The sequence below is a fragment of the Thunnus thynnus genome, chromosome 2 (assembly GCF_963924715.1).
Source record: "Thunnus thynnus chromosome 2, fThuThy2.1, whole genome shotgun sequence".
Lineage (NCBI taxonomy): Eukaryota > Metazoa > Chordata > Actinopteri > Scombriformes > Scombridae > Thunnus > Thunnus thynnus.
This window is the reverse complement of record NC_089518.1, coordinates 33,380,143-33,400,575: the sequence shown is the minus strand read 5'-3', so window position 1 is coordinate 33,400,575 and position 20,433 is coordinate 33,380,143. Positions and strand designations below refer to the sequence as shown.

Below are 20,433 nucleotides of genomic sequence, written 5' to 3'. Positions count from 1 at the left end.
CAGACAACACAATATCGACCCGATAATGGCCCGATCTGACAAATATGAAGAGTTGAGAATAGAGAGGACAATCTGAGAGACAGTTTGTCAATTTACCTTGAATCTTGAGTCATAGTAGACAATGCTTAAGCCCTATTTCAATGTCGTGTCATGTAGTGAAGCAAAAGCTTACTTTGCATGTCATGCAGTTTGAGGAAGAACACAAGCTGTGATGGAGATCAAACGTCAAACCTACAAACTCAGGATGTGCCACATCATGCACACTACATTTTATCAGGTTTTCTCACGCTTGCCGCCACATAACAAGCAGTACACCGGCATGGCCAAATGGAGCGCGGTCTTCAAGCAAGTCTTAGCAACAATTTAAGGTGTCATTTAGGGCAACGATGGCCAATTGTGTGTCATTTATGGCAAACAGTCTATATGTTTTCATTTCAACTGATCTCAGCAGGTGATTACACTAATGTGTTCCTCCCCTTTACCTGAAGGAGCTAATTAGTGGGTTGGAATTAAAACCCTTCTTAGCACACAAGTAGCCATACCAGCCTTAAAATGTTGATGCCAGCCTTTCTCCTCTTTCTATTCTCTCTTCCTCACTCTCTCAGGAACTTAAGGTGCAGATTGTGATGTATGAAACATATTTTTTTTTCATTTCCAAGGCTCCTTCCCCCAATTCATCCAACTATTAGTTGATGTAACAAGAGCAGTCTTTGCTTCTGAGAAGTTTTATTTCTCAGAAACTGTGCAAAACATCTCAAGGAAAATACCTGACAAGACGTTCCCAGAGCAGAATTTCTCCACAGTTTTGCATGTCCTCACCCAGTCTGGAAGCAGACCTGTCTCTCTCTGTCTCCCATTGTCTCACTGACTCTCCCTCCCCCTTCCCCTTCATCCCCCTCCCTCCTCTGTCCCATCGATCACCTCCTCCTTTTCTCCTCTCAGTGGCTGCACCTCGTCCTCGCCACCTCTCCTTTAAGAGGTTTTCTCTGTTCTCTCGGTTGCCAGGTAACCTCCGGCATGTCTGGGTCCTTTAACACCAAGGATGGGCGAGGGTTTGGGGGGGTGGGTGGGCGGGTTAGAGTTCAGTTGCCTGGCTCTTGATTCGCCAGGTGTGGCTTAGAAAATTTTGTAGACGTTGTCTTAGAAATCTGTTAAAGGGTAAATTAACGCCCGATCACAGAGGGCAGAAGATTTCTCCAGCACTGCTTTCTATGGGCTAAAAGAAAAGATTACGAGTTGCACTTGTGAGCACGCTCTCATCAATGATGCTCGAAATACCTGCTATGACATCACTGATTGTGCTGTGGCCAAAGGTGCAACAGGTTCAAAGACGGCAGTGCGGCAGCAGTTCTCTTCCCCATGTGTCACTGTCAGTTTACCCTTTAAGGACAGCAAAGAGTTACAAATAACAGCTACTTTTTGGCAAATAAGCTCTTTTTTTCAATCAAGTCGACCTCATTTACACCTGGTTTTATCGAGCCAACATTTCATTTGCATTTAATTTTATCTGCATCTGGTGTAGGTCAGCATATGTTACTGTCTAACATGGATATTTCCTGCAGTGGTGTCAATAACTCTCTCTTAGACAGTGCAGTGATGAAGATCTACTTTTGGTAACGTTTCTATCTGCTGTAAAATAATTTGTATCCACAGTGATTAAAATCTTGCCCACAGAGGTGATGTTTCTATTTATGGTGACAGATTTTCTACAATGTACACACTGTATGAATCACCAAACATCTGGATACCTCTGTAATCTGTCTGTGGATCACAATGTGCATAGTTATTTTCTTATCCAGATAAAATATTTAGATATCTAATCATATATTATTACCAGGTGTAAACAGGGTTTGGAAGTAGTTTCACCACTGTGCCTTCTTAAGCCTTAGTACTCAAAACTAATCATTTTATTTATCTCATTTTGTCATTTTGGGGAATTAGCAAATGTTGTACATGCAGAACAGTTTCGAACAGCTAAATAAATTTCGGGTCTTTGAAAATTGCAAGCTACGTACGTTTGCAAGAGGGTCAGGGCCAAGGTTCTGTGTTCATGGCTGAGATACGCTGAGGAGAGTAAATTAGGAAAATAGAATTGATACATTTGCATGAGGGCATTTTAGACTAAATCAATGACAAGAGAAACTGGTGAAGACATGATATGGTTCTGTGAAAACAAGTTCAGATTTTACCCTTATCTTCTGAATTATTAAATGAGAAATTCTGCCTGGATTTGAAAATACAGGAGAAGAAGAGTCATGCAGGTTGACTTCATTTAGAGATGATGCCAACACTAACCTTACAGTGCGCTACAGTATTAGCGTAACGCGAGGGAGACCAGGAATACACTGGAGATGAAGGTGTGAAACAGGCACAGGTTCTTTGGATCTTGCACGGCAAGAAAGTTGATCAAAGAGCGTATCTGCCAAAATGTCAGCACAAATCTTAAACTGTGAGGGCGCTTGGGGACAGAAAACAATCACATGACACCTCTAAGATGGAGAAGAATAGGACAACATCACGAGACACCCAGATGAGACTCGAAGCCCCTCGAGGGGTTAAGCTGTCTGCTCTCTGCAGCGTCAACTTTGGATGCATCCCAATAGCTTCAGATGGTTTCTTCCTGTTTGTTTAAGTTTCAGATTTTAAATCAATAAAAAATAATGAAGGAGAATGCACGGAGCTATTGAGATACAACCTGGGATTTTTAATTTCTGATGTTTTTTTTTCCCTCTCCCTCACTATCATGATGTAGTATCAACCCTAGTTTTCATGACCAAATCGCAGCTTAAATAGTTTGTAGTTTGGTAGAGCACAAAAAATAATTTCTACTCCATTTAAACACAAACGCCCAGTTCTAAATTAAATCCCAGTACCTACTCAGTCCTGCTTCTTGTGAATATGAAATTAGGATTTTAGTTCAACTGTCTTGTACCAGATAAGCATATTTTTCTTTTTTTACCTCTGATACTTTTCATTAGAAGATGTTGGATATGGGTAGGAGTGAGGATTGTTGTTTGGAATTGGGTCCATCACTTGTCCACCTTTAATTTTAAAAACACTAATCACTCTGCGAGCACCAGGTCACAACTAGAAGTTGGTTGTTTTAAAACCTCCTTGATTATTATTCTTGAAGATCCAGTAGGCAACCTTTTTCTCTTAAGTTTTAACACTAAATGAATTACAGCCAAGGCAGAAAAGTTTTTAAAAGGAAAGCCTCACGTAAGGTTGCAGAGACATGTATCTAAATATCTGACAGTCTAGTTTCATGTTTTGGTTTAACTGTATGTTTGTGATGTGTAATGTGACTGAAGCTGAGAAAAAGTAAGATAAAGAAACCAAATGTTAGGTTTTGGCAAAAAAACAGGACTTTGTTACTCTGTCACATGCTAAAAGGCTTCAAGAGTCTATCAAAGCTAGTGCTTTGGCAAGGCATAGTTTTTCAAAGGTTATCTCTGGCGATTTTCTATATTTTTCTTATTGTCAAAAAAATCTCATGTGCAGAGCTAAACCAATAATGAATTGATCCTACTTAGAAGTGTTGTGTGTGCATCTAAAGTCTGATATATTGTATTTCTCTGTGCCATAGTGTCCAAAAACTATTTAAAACACATCAATGAGCCACACCGTTACCTGGGTTCCTTTGCCACAAAGGTTACAGTCATAGTAGTTTGGTTTGAAACGGCTTCAATGACTTATAAAATCCCTGTTATTAGTCTTTGTAGCCGTTTCTAAACAAACTAACGAGCCAAAACTCTTTGTGGTGAAGGAACCTGTCACCAAATGCAACAGTGTGACTCACTGATGCTTTTTTAATAGTTTTTGGACAACAACAGAGGTCTACGGCACAGAGGAATACAATATATCAGACTTTGGATGCACACACAACACTTTTAAGTAGGATCAGTTCACTGTTGCTTTGTCTCTGCACATGAGATTTGTTGACAATAAGAAAAATATAGAAAAACACGAGTTAACATGATCTAAATAAAGAAAAGTTCCCTACTGGATCTTAAAAGTTCCCGTCTTTAATATCAACATAATAAAAAATTGTTTCATGACTAAGTAAAGTCTAACCACTAACTAGAATGTAGTTGTAGATATCCAGGATTAACTAGCTACATTAATTCCATGAAAGCTAACGCAGTTGACATGTCCAGGTAAAACAGTTTCCTATGACTCACTGAGGCCCCCTGCTGGAAGACTCACACCTACTGGTAATAATACACCGCTGGTGGTGAGCTTGCGTGTGGAGTGTGCGCGTGTCTGTGTGTGTGTGTGTGTGGGTGATACATTCAACAGTATGGTTTCGTTTGGATGACATCAGCATGCCACAATACAGACTTCAGGAAACCATCGGCTGGATGATGCACATGAATGTTAGTCATTGTGGTTTCAATATGTTTGAGCAGAGGTGGAAAATAACTAGGTCAGGGAACACTTTTAGGCCTGGAGCCAATTCGTACGTGTTCTTGTTATTAAAGTCATACTATGCAGGATTCAAAGTTGACCCCTCCTTCCCAGCTCTCGACAACACCGGAGAGAGAGCAGCGGCGGTCGAGCGAGCTAGAGAGCGGATGAAGAGAGGGAGCTTCTGATCGTTTCACGGCGGTTACGTTCTAAAGTGCAAATAAACACGCCAAGACCCCGCACAACCCTGCGGGAAGGTGCCGCATCGCCAGATTTTGTGTGAATGCAGAACTTCATCCTGTCCGCTGTGGCCTCTCTGCTCTGTCCCTCAGTCAAACAGAAACAGACCGGTTCTCTTTACACATCCATGACACAGACAGAGAGCAGGAGAGAGAGACGGAGGCAGCGTTGCCACCCTATGAGTCCCAGTCTCACACCCTGCGTGCTGTCATTATCTGGGTGCTACACACCCACGTCCCAAAAGATGACTCCCAGAAACGTCCTGAAACACAGCAGCAGAGGGCAGGGTATCTGCAGATAAATACACTGTCATGTGCTCCTAGTGAGTCGTAGGTGATGATGTGGTGATGTATGAGTCTATACATATTGTTTTTTAGGAAAATCCTAAAAAAAGAAACTATTCACAACTATGACTCAGAGTACCAGACCAAACCTGCTGGAATTGGTCCCAACTTCTGATGTAAAAGTGAACCATTTTTGAACCTGGACTTCCTTTAAAATCCTCAAAAAAAAAAAGCTCAGTGTAAATGGACTAAAAAAAGTTGCATTTATTTTCAAATTAGGCACTTTTAACCCTTTAACACCCAACCTCCTAGGACACCATATCTGTAAAGTGTCCGCTGTATACTCTAGAGCTGTAATGATTAGTCCAGTAATCCATCAAGTCAGTCAACAGAAAATTAATAAGCAACTATTCTATTTACTGATTAATCATTTGAGACAATTTTCAAACAAAAATGCTAAACATTTGCATTCGCATGCTCCTTGAATGTGAGTTTTTTCTGCTTTTCTCTGTTTTATATTATTGTAAATTCAGCTCTGGGATATTGGGATGATTATTTTTATGACATTTTATAGATAAAATGATAAATCAAGAACATTCTTAATATACTCTGCCGTGACATAAGTTTTATTTATAAATACACTTTTTTATATGTTTATATTAATTGAAGTTTTCATAGCACTAGCAATCCTTGCCCCACATAGTGTCCTGATTGTGAGCAGCGGGTGTTAAAAGGTTAAAGCTTTAGACAGTCTATGCTCCTCTTTGTGCCAAATAAACTCCTCATGTAGCTTGAATAAAACAAATGTACTTTTGAAGGATTACGGCGTCTGGGCTCGGCAGTATACCGATATATTATAGTTGTTTCCACCTCTGTTAATGAGCCGTGTGTTATCTTGCATCCTGCACTTCACAACCTTCAGTAAAAAAAAAACACTGTTATCTTAAATCTGTGAGTAAATTGCAAGTCATGTTCGTGTAAAGCATCCGTGTAAACACAAGCTGACTCACTGTTTATCATGCTATTAGGAAATTTTTTGTGTGTCACTGCCGGTCACGCAGCTAAATTAGTGAAACAAAGAGTTGGTCACGATTTTGTGTGTTGAGTGGATGAAATAAATTAACCTCCTTTTTCTGGCCCCCCTCTGTGTCTCCCTGCTCTCACAGATTTTATACAACATTTGTTTAGATTGTATTGTGTGTCACTAATTAGTCATATCCCTTCATATCATTATTATTAACCTGCATTTGAACTTACACTGCATCTTGTGCTCACAGCGTCTCCCATTGATCTGTGTTTGCATCATAAAGACGTAAATTCATGAACGGCTTTGAAACAGAACATCAAAAACAACGCCGCAGCTTTCTGTACCGATAAACATCGTCTCCTGTTTTATTTATGTACGCAGGACGGCCTGTTAGATCTTCAACACACAGTTCTGTATGATCGCCGAGAGGAGATGTTAATAATCTTTTTTTATCTTGTGTGTGTGTGTGTGTGTGTGTGTGTGTGCGCATGTGTCCGCAGAGTTTCGTTCGCCCTCGCACCTCAGCGGGTTGAACCGCACGGCCTCTCTGAGCGGAGCAGACCGGACTGAATCTCTGTCTGTCAGCGGCAGCAACAGCCAGCTCAACAACAGCATCCCGTCGCAGCAGTACACACCCGACTTCTACGTCCGAGCCCTCACCGACCTGCAGTTCGTCAAGGTTAGTCATCAGTGTTGTTAGAATCTGTGAGTTTGAAGCAGCTACAGCAGGGGAGAATCACTTACAAATACAGTAGCTGTGATTTGGAAGATAGGACCTGACTCACACAGTTAGATGAATCATAAACATCTAAATGTTCACAGAATCGATGACTACTGGTGTACTGTGCAGTGACATAGTGTGTGGTATTCGTATTTGTCTTCAGGGATGAAGGAACATGTCATGTAGACGGTGTGACTCATTGATGTGTTTCTACTAGTTTTTGGACAACAACATTTGTCTACAGCACAGAGGAATAAGTTATATCAGGCTGTGGATACCTACTAGCCGTATCCTGCAAGTTTTGTTTTAAAAGTTGTAGGCGAGGTGCACATTCTCAGCTTTATCGCCCCCCCCCCCCCCCTTTCTCTCTCCTTCAGATCACACGGTCCCAGTACCAGAACGGCCTGATGGCGTCCCGTCTGGACAGCACGCCCCAGTCCCCAGAGAGCGGCCACAACACGGCTCGCGTAGATCAGAACACGCCCCCCGCCACCGTCAACACCACCATCACGGACCTGGGCGCGGACTCCACCCCGACGGAGAACGGGCCCGATGAGACGACGCTCCTCCTCCTCAACGAGCAGAACTCGCCGCACACAGCCAACCACCACAGCCAACTGGAAAACAGCATTTGACCCCCCCCACCCCCACCCCACCCCCGCCCACCACACCGCCCCCCATCCTCCTACGTTTGCACGCATGCACTACTACGCTGAGGACGGGAGGAGTCTGTGTGTGTGTGTGTGTGTATCAGAGAGAGACAGGCTTTGCAGGCATATTGTGTACATATGCAAGGATTAAACAGAACACACACACACACACACAGACATGCCAAAGTGTATTGTGGGAACTTGCGTCATCCATTTACCATCATAAAGAGACTCACAACAAACCCAACACTCATCTATGGTAGTTCATTCACATCAAGGAGTATCTGTATGTATGTCCCTGTGTATGTGTGTGTGTATGTGTGTGTGTGTGTGTATACATGCTGCCTAATGTATTAACTGACTGCAGAGATGTGAAGGACCTGCTCATCTGGACCAGAACACTCCTCCCCTTCTCGCCTATCAACGTCATCAGCGTTCAGAGGCCTCGCCGATGTGCAACGTCCTTCCTCTCTCTCTGTGTATGTGTGTGTGTGTGTGTTTTTAAATGTGTGTGTGTGTGTGTGTTGGTTCCAATTCACTGTCCCTAAACAACGAGACTCAGGGAGAATCCGCCCTCCTCCCCCCCCCCCATCTCTCTCTCTCTCTCTCTCTCTTTCTCTCGGCGTACATACACGTTAAGCATGGTTGAAAGTCGCACTTTGCTCACCAAAACCAACCCGCCGCCGCATGTGTAGCAACCTGCTTCCCCTCCCCACCCCACCCCCCACCCCCACCCCCACCCGCCTCATCCATACAGCTAGAAGACAAAGAGCATGTCAGCAGAGTTCAAACAAAGTAATATATGTTCCATAGAAATTTATAGAGAGAGATATTTATTGATGAATTCTGAGTGTGAGACGGACACACAAGACTCTTTTTTTTTTTTTTTTTTTTTTTATTTTGAGGGGGGGGAGGATTTGGGGTGGATTTCTATATATATATATATTTTTTCCTTCTTGTTTCCTAGATAGAAGCAGTAAAGTAGCCCAGGGCCTTTATATCCCAGAGTTGTTAAAGAGATTCAGCACCGATAGGCAGTCAGTCTGTATCGTGATTAAGACAATCAATATGATTATGAATGTTTTCAGTTAAATGTGTAGGGTACGTTAACCGTGGCCATCCCGCTCTCAAACAGCTCCTCTTCTCTGAGAAACCTTTTTGTTTTTCTTTTCTTCGCGCCTCGATTTTATCAAGTCGTGAAGAAAGAAATCCGTTTTCAAAAAAAAAAGCCACAGAGGTGAAGGTGTTTGAGAGCGATGAGACGGATCCTCGTAGAAACTTTGCGAGTCCTTTCCTACTTTGTAAAGAGAGGGTGTGTAGTCTGATTGTGTCTGTTTGTGTCTGTGTGTGTGTGTGTTGAGTGTGTATGTGACCAAAAATGGCCATCACCTGAGTTGGTGGGAACAGAAACCAAACAAAGAGGGAAACTTAATGACCTCCTGAGTAGAAAATACTTTAAGAAATCTGAAACTTTATTTATTTTGCTTACAGTTTTGTTCTGTGCGTGTGTGTGTGTGTACATTTTTGTCGACGGGAGGAGGGTGAGAAATGTGATTTTTTTAAATTTTTGCCTCATTGTGAGATTTTTTTTTACGTGTTAAATGTTCCTTTGCATTCAATGGTTATGTTTTGGGTTTCCTGTTTTTAATCAGATCTGGGGGATGAGGGTAACTCTAGCTTACTGAACGGCAAACTTATTTTTTTTGTCGCTGTCGTTTGCATTTCTTCTTTAGCCAAACACGCCGCTCAGCCCTGACATCAGCCAAATATTCACCGTTGTTTTTTTTTGGGGGGGGGGGGGGAAACAATGTCGTATATTTTATGATTATCACAATGCATGTTTTTCACAGATCTTCACACACTCATACACACACTCCAGCTATATTTTTACTGTACCTTCCGATGAGATTTTAACAGAAAATTTTACCTTAAAACCTCAGATATAAACACAGCTACCGTCAGAGGTGCTTTGTTTTTGTTCTGGGCCAAATTTTGTGTCTTATGACGGTTGTTTTTTTTTTTTTTTAGTCTGATTTCTAGCAGAACTACAGCGGTGTTTCATAGGTGTTTTTATTATTATAAAACATGAACAGTAAAACGCACAAGGGGTTTGTTTTTGTGTTTAAAATCAAAGCTTTTCAGTTTCGTTATTTAGGCGCAAATGTTTAGTATTGATGGGACATCCACGGCGGAAGAAGCAGAGATTGATTTCTACACTTAACAGCAGCCTCAGTATACCAGAATGCATTGCAACCATACGAAAAGTTGAGATTTCTTTGCCTTTTGCTCTGCATTCAGTATCGCAATATTTTTTTAAACTTTCACTTAACACATACAGTATAACGTACAGGTGAATCCAACAGGTTAGGACATGGTAGACAACACAGGGTGACGGGGAAGTGGGTACACACCAAAACAATTTAATTTGAACACTTAATCTCAAAGTCACAACACACAATCTGACATTTTTCAGAGTATTCATATCACTAAGTTATAGTCACTCAAAGGTGAGGAAGTGTTTTGGTTAACTATTTGGTCGACTGGTCATTAGGCCTCTATTCTCTTCTGTAGTAAATAATAATTTAACTGAAATAAACTCTCTTCCTGTAAGGAATTATGAATCACTTATTTCTGCTTTTCAGTGCAGATTGAAAACGTCATTTCTGTTTTCTAATGAATTGGAATGACTTGATATTTTGACAGTCTTGTGGTTTCACATTTGGGGAAGCCTAAATTTTATAAGTGTTTTAGAAAAGACCCAAGAAAATTAACTTGATGTGCATTAAAAATGTTTTGTTCTTAGTATCTATTTTCATACATTTGAGCCAGTCAAATTAACACATAAATAACCTCTGAAGCAGGCAGCAAGTGACCTGAAGTAGTCATGGATAGTTGACTTATTTTTGCAGAAACAAGTAGAAATCTTTTATTATGTCATGCGTTCGACATTTTTGCCAAAGACACGAGTTGTGATAATCAAAATAATAATTCTGTGTTTCGGTTTATGGGGCTGATGCATCGTGGGTCTGAGCTGTCCTGGTGTTTTGTCTTTTTCAACAGTATACCAATAATTTTATCTACAAGTTGAAAATAATCTGAATTGATCTTGATGTTTTGTCAGTTAACATAAGGATTTGAATATTGAACACCAGTCACGGTCAGTTTATTCGATCAGAACCTCGGAGGTCGTTATGATGGAGCGTACGGGAGCTGCTGAGCTTGTTTCATGGTGTAACACAGTGTTACTCACACTGCCTTAAAAACACTTGTCCTTTCTTACACATTGGTACTGTCTTTTCTTTTTAAACTGGAAAATGTTCACAGTTACACTAATCTTATTTCAATGTGTTTCACGACACTAAAATCACAAAAGACTGGAATTTTAGTAATCTCACTGGTTGAGTTGAACCTCAGTGGGTGAAAGGCAAAAATTACCTTATTAGCGAAGAGGGGGAAATATGATCTAAATATAAATATTATTAAAATCTAAAATGCGTATTTTATGCACTGCTGATTGTGGTTTTCATGATAGTTCAGGATGTTGTGACATAATAATGATTGGGGGGGGGGGTGTCAATATTTGAACTGTTATGTATAGGTTGTTTTATGATGGATCCAAACCAAAACTAATGTAAAAAAAAAATGGATTCTTCACAATTGGCCAGCTACTGCTCACATTATTGACAAGTGGTTTATAACCAGCCGGTCCTCACAAGAACGACGACAGTGTAGGTAGGCCTATAAAATTCAGCCGGCAAAAACAACCTATAGTTACGTTTATGCCATCTAGCAGCCGTAGTAATTATGACCCAGAGAAGTGACACATTTCAGATGACGTATGTATATAATGTAAGGTGGCTTGATAAGTTGAGTTTGCCTCGTTAGGAGGGGGCAGGTTGGGTCACTGCCAGATGGATAGTGGACCTCTGAAGGAGACCAGTGTTTGCTTCCCATTTTCAACTGTGAGCGTCATGTTTCTGACTGCAAGTCGGGACATTTTTAAAAAAAAAAAAAGTGTCGCCATGATGATGAGGTTGCATAACTTTAAGGAAGTATAAACCACATTTCAAGTGACCCTTTTGACCCAAACCATGATCTTTCCCTGACTCAACCCAAGTGGTTTTTATGCCTAAACCACACCAGACCTTAAAGGTATACCATGCAGGATTTTCCCCAAAACAACAACAACAACAACAACAAACCAGTGTATAGACTCATACAAAAGTAATCCTTCTCAATCATCACTTATGACCCATTCAAGTGTGTGGTGTTGTATTTATCTACGGAAACTCAGCCCTCTGCCTGTATTTTGCCTTGTTTTCTTATTATTGTTGCTGTGTTCGGGATGCTTCTGGGTGCCAACCTTTGGGCAGCGGGTGTGTAGCCCCCAGTGCAAGTGTGAGGTCGGGACTCGTAGCATAGCAACCGGGTTACATCACTGTCTCCGTCTCTCTGCCACAGCGGACAGGATAAAGCTCTGCATTCAAAATCCGGCAATGTGGCTCCTTCCCACAGGGTTGTGCTGAGGTGTGGGTGTGTTTATTTGTGCTTTACAACGTAACCGCTGTGAAACAATCAGAAAATAAAGTTTTATTTATCTGAATGCAAACACCAACCGACAAATCCTGCATAGTATATCTTTAACCACAGAGTAGTCACACCACAAATCCATTAACGGTGATTTGTAACAGTTTTGGAAAGGCGGAGTGCATTTCTATGGCTGCTAGATGGCATAAACATAACTAAATGTAACTATACTGTCTTTTTTTTTTTATGAGGATGTGTTGATTTTAGCAGCTGATTACTTCTTGTTTTAAGACTAGTCACTGATATTTGAAGGTTGGGGAGGAAAACTTGTCTTCAAAAGTAAAGGAAGAACTGAAAGCTGAAGTCCCCAAAACTCAGGAAGTTCCCTATAGAGGCTTAAAACATGGTATCCACTGCAGTGGGTAGTAAAACCATGTCATTTTAGAATAAAACATGACTTTGTTGTTAGCATTTAAACACTACAGCATCTATAAAGCTTTGACAACATGCCAATGACTTATTTACTCTGTGATTTGGTTACATCCAGCAGCAGGTTGTATTTTTGTAACCTAATAAAATGTTTTCTTGGGGTAAAAGCAGCGTTTAAATCCAATATTTTCCATAGACTCCTCTCTTCTAGTTTGCTGAACATAAGTCTGCTGTGCCAGCTTACAGAAGGCAGGCGCACAGTCTGTGGAAATATTGGATTTAAGGGTTGGTTTCTTAGGATATTACATCATTGTGGGCAGATAGTATACATCTTTGGGATTACAATACCCTCTGAAAATACAACCTGCTGCTGGACAACAGGTTGAAAAAAAAGTTTTGACTTTTCCACTAAGGCTAACAATCATGATATATTGTTGAATCCAAGCAAAATATTTTTGATCTTTGTTGAAATGACTGTTCAATTTTTACGAACTAGTAGGCCTACAATAGTAGATACGTGGTAAATGTGGAGGCAATGTGGTGTGAGCTTTTGAGGAACAACATATGAAAGAAAATCTCAGTGACTAAATGCTAGAGGAACATGAGTTATCGCCACCTCACTGATGTAAAATTCAACTAATGCGGTTAATGTAGTTCTGAGAAATGCTTCTGTTAATGACTACGTAACAAGAACTTCCCATTGTTCTTCATTTGTGGGGGTTAAGAAAATTCAAACAGCCCAGACTTGAAACTGGAAGCACTTTAGCAAGGAAGCAGTATTTTCCCAAAAGCCACAAAATTTGCCAAAGTTGCCAGCTCCGTAGCTCTTTCAAAATACTGTTACTGACCAAGTTTTCATAATCCTCGCTTCACAGACTCCTTAACATGACTGCATTTTTTTTTTGCTGTCATGTGTCTTGTCTGTACAGACACGAAAAGCTTAATGGACTCATTGACTGTTGCCTTCTCTCTCTTTCAGTGACTGTACTGGATTTAGTTTTTGTGTTCATTCCTGACACACACTCCCATTTCAACGGCCTGTTTTTTGTTAATTTTTGTAGATTTTTATCAGATGAGGCTGAAATTGTTCAAATGTTTTTTGTTGGTGTTTTTGTTCATGTGTGTGTGCGCCTGTGTATGTGTTGAGTTAGAGTACCCCCCCCCCCCCCCCCCCCCCCCACCTGCTTTAAATTGTACTGGGTTTGGGTTCAGTGTGTGTGCGTGCGTGCGTGTTCGTGTGTGTGAATCAAGTCTGGTTATGTTTTTGTACCTCAAAACACTGTCAATAATCGTGGTAAACAATAATCTTTTTTTTTATTGTCATGGAATTTAATTTGGGAACAGAGCGAATGGAGCGACTGGCGTTGGGGGGAGGGAGTGTGGGGGGGGGGTAAACTGATTGTCCTTCATTCTCTCCGGCATGCTTTAACTTAAAAAAAAAAAAATAACAAAACAAAACAAAGAAACAAGGTGTAAATACTGTTTTATAATTTCTGTCTTAATGAGTTTTGAAGATGAAGAAAGTTATTAATAAACCTGAGATATATTTCTCTATGGATATTTGTGATGGTCTCATTTTTCCTGAAGAAGCATGAGGATAACTGGGAATTAATAAATGATTACATTTTATTTATGTATTATTACAATTGTTTTCATTATCGATGAATCTGTCCGTTATTTTCTCAATTAAACAATTAGTCGTTTGATCTATAAAATGGTCACTGTTTCCTAAAACCCAAGGTGAAGCCTCAAATGTTTTGACCCAACCAACAGTCCATAAATCAAATATATTCATTTTATCATAGAAGACTAAAGAAACCAAAGGATAGTCACATTGAAGAAAAATAGTATTTTTTCTTAAGAAATGCCTCAAAACAATTAATCGATTCTCAAAATAATTTTGTTGCAGCTCTGGATTAAACATGTGCCAAGACACAAAAGATGGGAAAACTGAGGAGCTGAAAAATAAAAGTCAAACTGAAATTAAAATGTATTTTTCCTAAGAAAATTCGTATAAACACTCACTGGCCACTTTATTGGGTACACTTGGACAATCTAATGCAATGTTTCTAATATTTTGCCCCCCTCATGTATGTTATATATATATATTTATACTTCCAATATAATGCAGTCCAGTACAACACAACCACCAGCTATGACCTCAATAATAAACATAAAATAGAATTATCACATTTCTGATAATGTCAACAAAAACTGATCATCAATAAGCTTCATAAAAGTAGAATTTGTGGCAGAGTTTTTGCAGGTGTAGGTGCAGGTTTGTGTTCTTATTTGGTCAGTTTTGGGCTTCCATAAGACTTGGTGTTGTTATTAATTATCGTAATGTTGTGCCATCTGTAATATTTAAACACTTGATTTTGATATAACCATTTCTAAAAACTTTCCGTGCTAAATACGGTAAGGAATTCATTTTCCTTCCTTTTTCCTTCTTGATGTAAGTATTCTTTGAAGCAGTATTCAGTGCCGGTAACAGCAGATAATGTTAACTGTTTTTCAGTCACGTATGAAGTCCCATGAATGACACATGATGACAAAACATCCACTTATTGTTTGTTCTAGACAATGTTGCAGTCTGTCCCATATCCGTCATTGGTGGCTCGGAAGTTAGCGCTGTTGCCTCACAACAATTATGTCCTGGGTGCAAACCCTGGATTTTTACATCACTGGGAATTTTGTTTGTCAAACCGGCTCTGCAGGATAGACCGAGCCACCCACAGAGGAAAAATAATGGCTGAGGAGTTACAGTTTATACTTCAATACAGCATCAGATTACACATGATCTAATGAAACTACCTTTTGTCTGTTGATCTAGGGAAAGTACACAGAAACCTGCTTTTAGAAGACAGAAATAAGAGTTTTTTTGGAAGAGGCATTTCCCATCACATTGTTCTCATTGTATTAAATTACATCCACCACAACTCCTCCAGAGAGCTCAACAGAGATTTTCGAGTGACAGAGAGCCACTGCTCAGCTCACCTACACTGAGGCAACATCTGGCCAGAGGATCCCAAAAGTTTTACTGTGAATACTTCATATGGTCACAGCTCACACATGTTGTCATGTTGACAAGCGTCACAGTCAGATTTGTCACACACTAAAATTTTCTCAGAGCTGGTTTTTCATTTGACACAAAGAACTTAAAGCTTCAGCCTCTGCTCTTGTTGTGAGAGTCAGTACAAAGACAACATATCAGGCTGTTGTCTATGACTCTAATACATTGTTAATGTGCTGGGACTAAATTCAGTACCTCCATCATGGTTAACATTGTTTTCATTATTATTAAAATAAACAACCATGACTTCTCTTAACATGTATTAATGACACACAACAAGTTTCCGTCATGTATGTTTTCTTCAAACTACAAAAAAGAAGCATCTCTGGAGAGTTTTAACTCTCAGACAATGCATGCTCGGAAGTCTGCAAATATGCTAATCATGTTTCTTTAAAAACCTGATTTAGATCCTCTGTTCAGGGTCATTTCTTGGCATCTGTTCTATTTATGTGGAAAATACAAAGCACTGGTCATCTGGTTGTTGCATGTTCACAAACCAACTTTAAAATAAAACAGGGCAAAGTGAATTGAACTTCCGCCATTTAAATGAAAATAGAGTCAAACAGGATGCGAAAGTGCTGCTCCAACACTGCTAGAAGCTCGGTGCTCCAACTGCTAACAGGAGAGAAAATTTTCGTCAGCAGTAATGTGTAAAGTGATTCACATTTGGGAAGTTCAACAATGTGTCAGTGTTGAAAAAGCACACCCTTGAATTATAATTACTAAGGGCACGCACTTCACGTCCAGACAATTCAAATCTTTCCACTGATGTTCTGTTGGCTGATCAGTCTGCACTGGATGATCAGATGTGTTGATCAAACAAGACTGTGCTGATTTTCAAGCTTTTGCCCCGAGGTCCCAGATAAGTTTGATAGTGAAAATGAATATTTTTAAAATATAAAATTGAGAATTATTGCTTTGATTTGTGTCTGATCTCTAATCTAATCTCTAATTGCAAGGCAAGCGCTGTTTGGACATAAAAAAAACCCATTAAGACAAGTTATAAAAGAAACACAAGGACTAATAAAAATACATATATATAGGTTATAATAAAATAGAAGATTAAAATAAGCTAAATTCATTCAAAACTACAGTGTAGTTACAGTACAGTGACAGATAAAAGTAATTCACCAGAAGGTTTTCTTAATCTTCTTCCAATTTTGTGACAGATTTTCAAACAAGCAGCCTTGTTTAATTCATTGCTTGTTTATGTTTCACCAATTTCAATTTTGAATTAATTGAGGTTGTTGTGAACTTGTTAATATTGTCTTTTGTTTCCTGTTTTACACCCTCAACACTGTGAAGACATCTTTTGAGAATGAACATATCTAAGAATATTTGGATTTTGTAGTAATGTGTCATACAATCTATTTGTAGTGTTTTGGTAAGTGATAGAAATGACCAAGGCCAGCATGTAGGTTTTGGGGGTCATCTGCCATTTGGGTAATGGATATATATTTTTTGTGATTTTTCTCTTTCTTTAACCTTCTTCAAATGTAAATGTTTTTGCATTTTGGGTTGAATTATGGAGCTCTAATTTGTACCAAACCATTAAAGCATTTGGGTCTCTGCTCATGTTTACTCCCTTTAATTTACTCTATGTTACGTGAGGACATCTAATTATACCAGGTCTGAATACTTCTTGAAAATAATAGTTATATCATGTAAATAGTTATATTATGGCTCATGGGAGACTTAGAGGTGTGAAGTTCATCATCATAGTTACAAGTTGAACGTTATTTTTCATTATTTATTCCCAAACAATGTCTAATAAAATGTCTATTCTAGCTAATACTATTCACAAAGTTTATGAATTGCTCTACAGTCTGAGAGTTGAAGTGTCTGTGTATTTTCCAACAACTAATCTACAATCAAACATCTAAATAAAATCAACTCTGGATCACCTATCTGTTCACCTATTAAAGTGTTCAAATCAATCATTTTAATTCACAATTATTGAAGGTTACTTGTGTGGTTCCCCAAGATTCAGTGTTAGGCCCATTATTGTTTATTTTTGGGTGGCTGTGGCTTAGAAGGTAGAGCAGGTCGTCCACCAAGCAGAAGGTTGGTGGTTCGATCCCTGGCTCCTCTAGTCCGCATGTTGCAGTGTCCTTGGGCAAGATACTGAACCCACAATTGTTCCCAATGGCTGTGCCATCAGTATGTGAACGTGTGTGTGAATGGTTGAGTATAGAAACATTGTGGGGCGCTTTAGGAAGTTTTGTATCGCTCCTGATGAGCAGGTTGGCACTCTGCATGGCAGCCTCTTCCAGTGTGTGAATGGGTGAATGTTGGCATGTAGTGTAAAGTGCTTTGAGTGGTCGGTAAGACAAGAAAAGCACCATATAAATGCAGTCCATTTACCATTTGACAGTAATTTATTTTGTTGGGGTAAGGACATGAAATGACTTGTGGTTAGAATGGAAAAGGAATTGAAATTTCTAAAGCATTTAGCTAGATGGAATTTATAATCTTTGGTAGCAAATTCACAAAGCAAACTCATGATCAATGATGTTGAAATTGAAAGTATGTCTAAAGTTAAATTTCTGGGTGTGATAATAGATAGTAAATTACGCATGAAAGCGCATATAAATGACATCAAAGCAAACATTTCAAGTCAATTGCAAAACAAAGGATTTTCTAAATCAAGTTTCATAATATACCTTATACCACCTCCATGGAGTTCTATAAATAACTTATTGTGTGAAAGTGTCAGGAAATACATATAAAACAAATACAAATTACTCTCTTTTGAAGTTAATACTTCAAAAGAGAGCCAATAGAATTGTTAACAAAACTATATCAACAAATTAAATTAAATTAAATTAAACTAAATTAAATTAAAGACTATAAAATTTCGTGGTTCAAAATCATGTAAAGAGTTAAAAAGAAATTATTACCTGAAAGCGTCCAAAAGTAGTTTAAAGTGAGACAAAGTCGATTTGATTTGAGAGGAATTTGCAGGTTTATAAACATATTGTAAGGACTAATGTAAGAAATTATTGTAAAGGGGTGAATTTATGGAACAGCTAGTGAAGAATTTACTGAAAAAATATAAAAATGTATGATCTGAACGGCACATTTGCATTAGTACGATATTGGAAATAATAGATGGATATTGATACTGAATATTGTAAAATTGTTGCTTGATGTCAAAAACAATACTTTTTCAGACAGAAGAAATATTTATGTTTTCAGATTTGATAATTGAGTAATTGCCTTTTTTAAATAATAAAAAAAAATTCACACGTTTCTCTGTTATTGATTGCAGACTGAAATTAATTCCTAATTTCACAATTTCAAAGGAAAATGTTTTGGTATTGCTCTTTGATTTCTCTAATGATTGTATAAGTTGCAAATACATTCTTTTTTTGTTATGGCAATAGTGGTTTTTTTTGTTGTTGTTTTTTGTTTTTGCTTTTTACATAAAGTCCACTATGTTTATAATATTCTGTAAATAGCATCAACAGTATGTATTATTGCACATTGTCTCCCTCCTTATGATGTGAATGATCTGCCTGATCTCCCAGTCATAGCGATACAACCTGAAAGTACTGACTTACCCCTCCATTGCACTATATAGGGAAGTGGTGAAATACCAGATTGCCCTTGTTGTGTAACAAGCAAGTCTACTATAATGGATGGAATTTCTTTTCACTTCAAAAGAGCTGCAAACCCCAGAAGTGCTTTGCTAAAGACGTGAGAAGATTATGAAATCACACTTTCATATGATTTCATTTAATGAGCATTCACCCATTTGTGTGTATTTCTCTGAAACTCAATGGTCCTTCAAGATATTATTATTATTATTATTATTATTATTATTATTATTATTATTATTATTATTATTATTATTATTATTATTATTATTATTACTATTATTATTATTATTATTAGACCTTTTGCAGTTAAAATACAGAGTTGGTGGAGTTGGAAGGATGCTTCCTGTACACTGTTTAAACATCTTAGACTGTGGCAAATGCCAAACTTTTCCCATACAGCTTAAAACCACCCAGCCACATCTTTTTGCTACATTACATTCTTCTTTTTATAATCTTTGACTGAAATCTGATTAGCTGGATAGCAGACTTTTTAACTCATTGGAGTTTGAGCTGGATTTTGTTGCCTTTGTTTCCAGTCTTAGTTTAGTGCTAAGCTAAACTAATCAGCTGCTGGCTGTAGCTTCATATTCACAAAAAACACATTAAAGTGATCTCAGCTCTCCACCACAAAGCGAATAAGCCTGTCTCCCAAAACATTGATCGATGGCCAGAGTGTGCATGAAAATCAGCACATTGTGAAATTTGCAATGGTTTTCAGCCTCAAACAGGAGCAGGAACTGTCTTCGTGAACTTTGTTCAACTGTCATAAAGTACAAGCCTCTAAACATTAGATTCCAAACACAGTTTTCTGTCTATAACTGTTTTGAGATATTTGAAATTGCCTACTTGTGTGATTTCAATTTGCTTATAGGAAAGCAAACAACAACTTTATTTTCTTTTAATATTTGTCGCTCCATGATGACTGATAACTGCTTTTTTATTGAATCTGTTTGCGTTATGGTGTGGAATGGAAACTTCTGCCTGTTTAGTCAAGTAAAATTATTGGAATAAGTGAGGTCAAGCTCTTTGACATTTTAACACGTGTGTCCTTAGGAAGGCTATTATTATTGTTGTTGTTGCTGTTGTGCACAATGTCAGCAAGAAAATGTATTTTTTAGGGTAGTGGATAGAAACACTACTGATAATATTGTCCTTTATGAAATGTATCTTAAATGTTATGTTTCTTATGTAATGTTGTGTAATTGTGTTTTTCATGATTCCAAAATAAAAATATTCTTTAGAAGACAATACATGTATAACCAATGCATGAAATGATTTGCATAGTATATATCAAATCTCGTTCCTAAACAGTATATTTAACACTGATATTAACTTGAATTTCACTGTACCTGAGCCTGTGCATGGGTGCATTGTGCAAGTACAGGATTTCGTCACAACGTATTGTGAGCGTAACAATGAAGGCCGTCCCACTTCCTTTTTTTGGAAGGAAAATTCCTTTGACGAATGGCAAGT

The 20,433-nt window shown here is 38.6% G+C and overlaps 1 protein-coding gene across 3 annotated transcripts in view; it reads left to right on the top strand.

Annotated features, from left to right (window-relative positions):
* The window catches only part of LOC137168579 (novel protein similar to human and mouse cyclin M4 (CNNM4)), a 55,629-nt gene extending 41,788 nt beyond the window's left edge, over positions 1-13,841 (top strand). The window contains exons 6-9 of one of the 3 annotated variants that reach the window (XM_067571239.1): positions 943-1,005; positions 4,158-4,214; positions 6,459-6,637; positions 7,057-13,841. In XM_067571239.1, coding sequence (XP_067427340.1) covers positions 943-1,005; positions 4,158-4,214; positions 6,459-6,637; positions 7,057-7,314 — 557 coding nt within the window. In that variant the 3' untranslated portion in view covers positions 7,315-13,841. The remainder of the gene's footprint in view (positions 1-942; positions 1,006-4,157; positions 4,215-6,458; positions 6,638-7,056) is intronic. The other 2 variants (XM_067571247.1, XM_067571255.1) reach the window with 2 other exon arrangements.
* Positions 13,842-20,433: the final 6,592 nt, after the last annotated feature.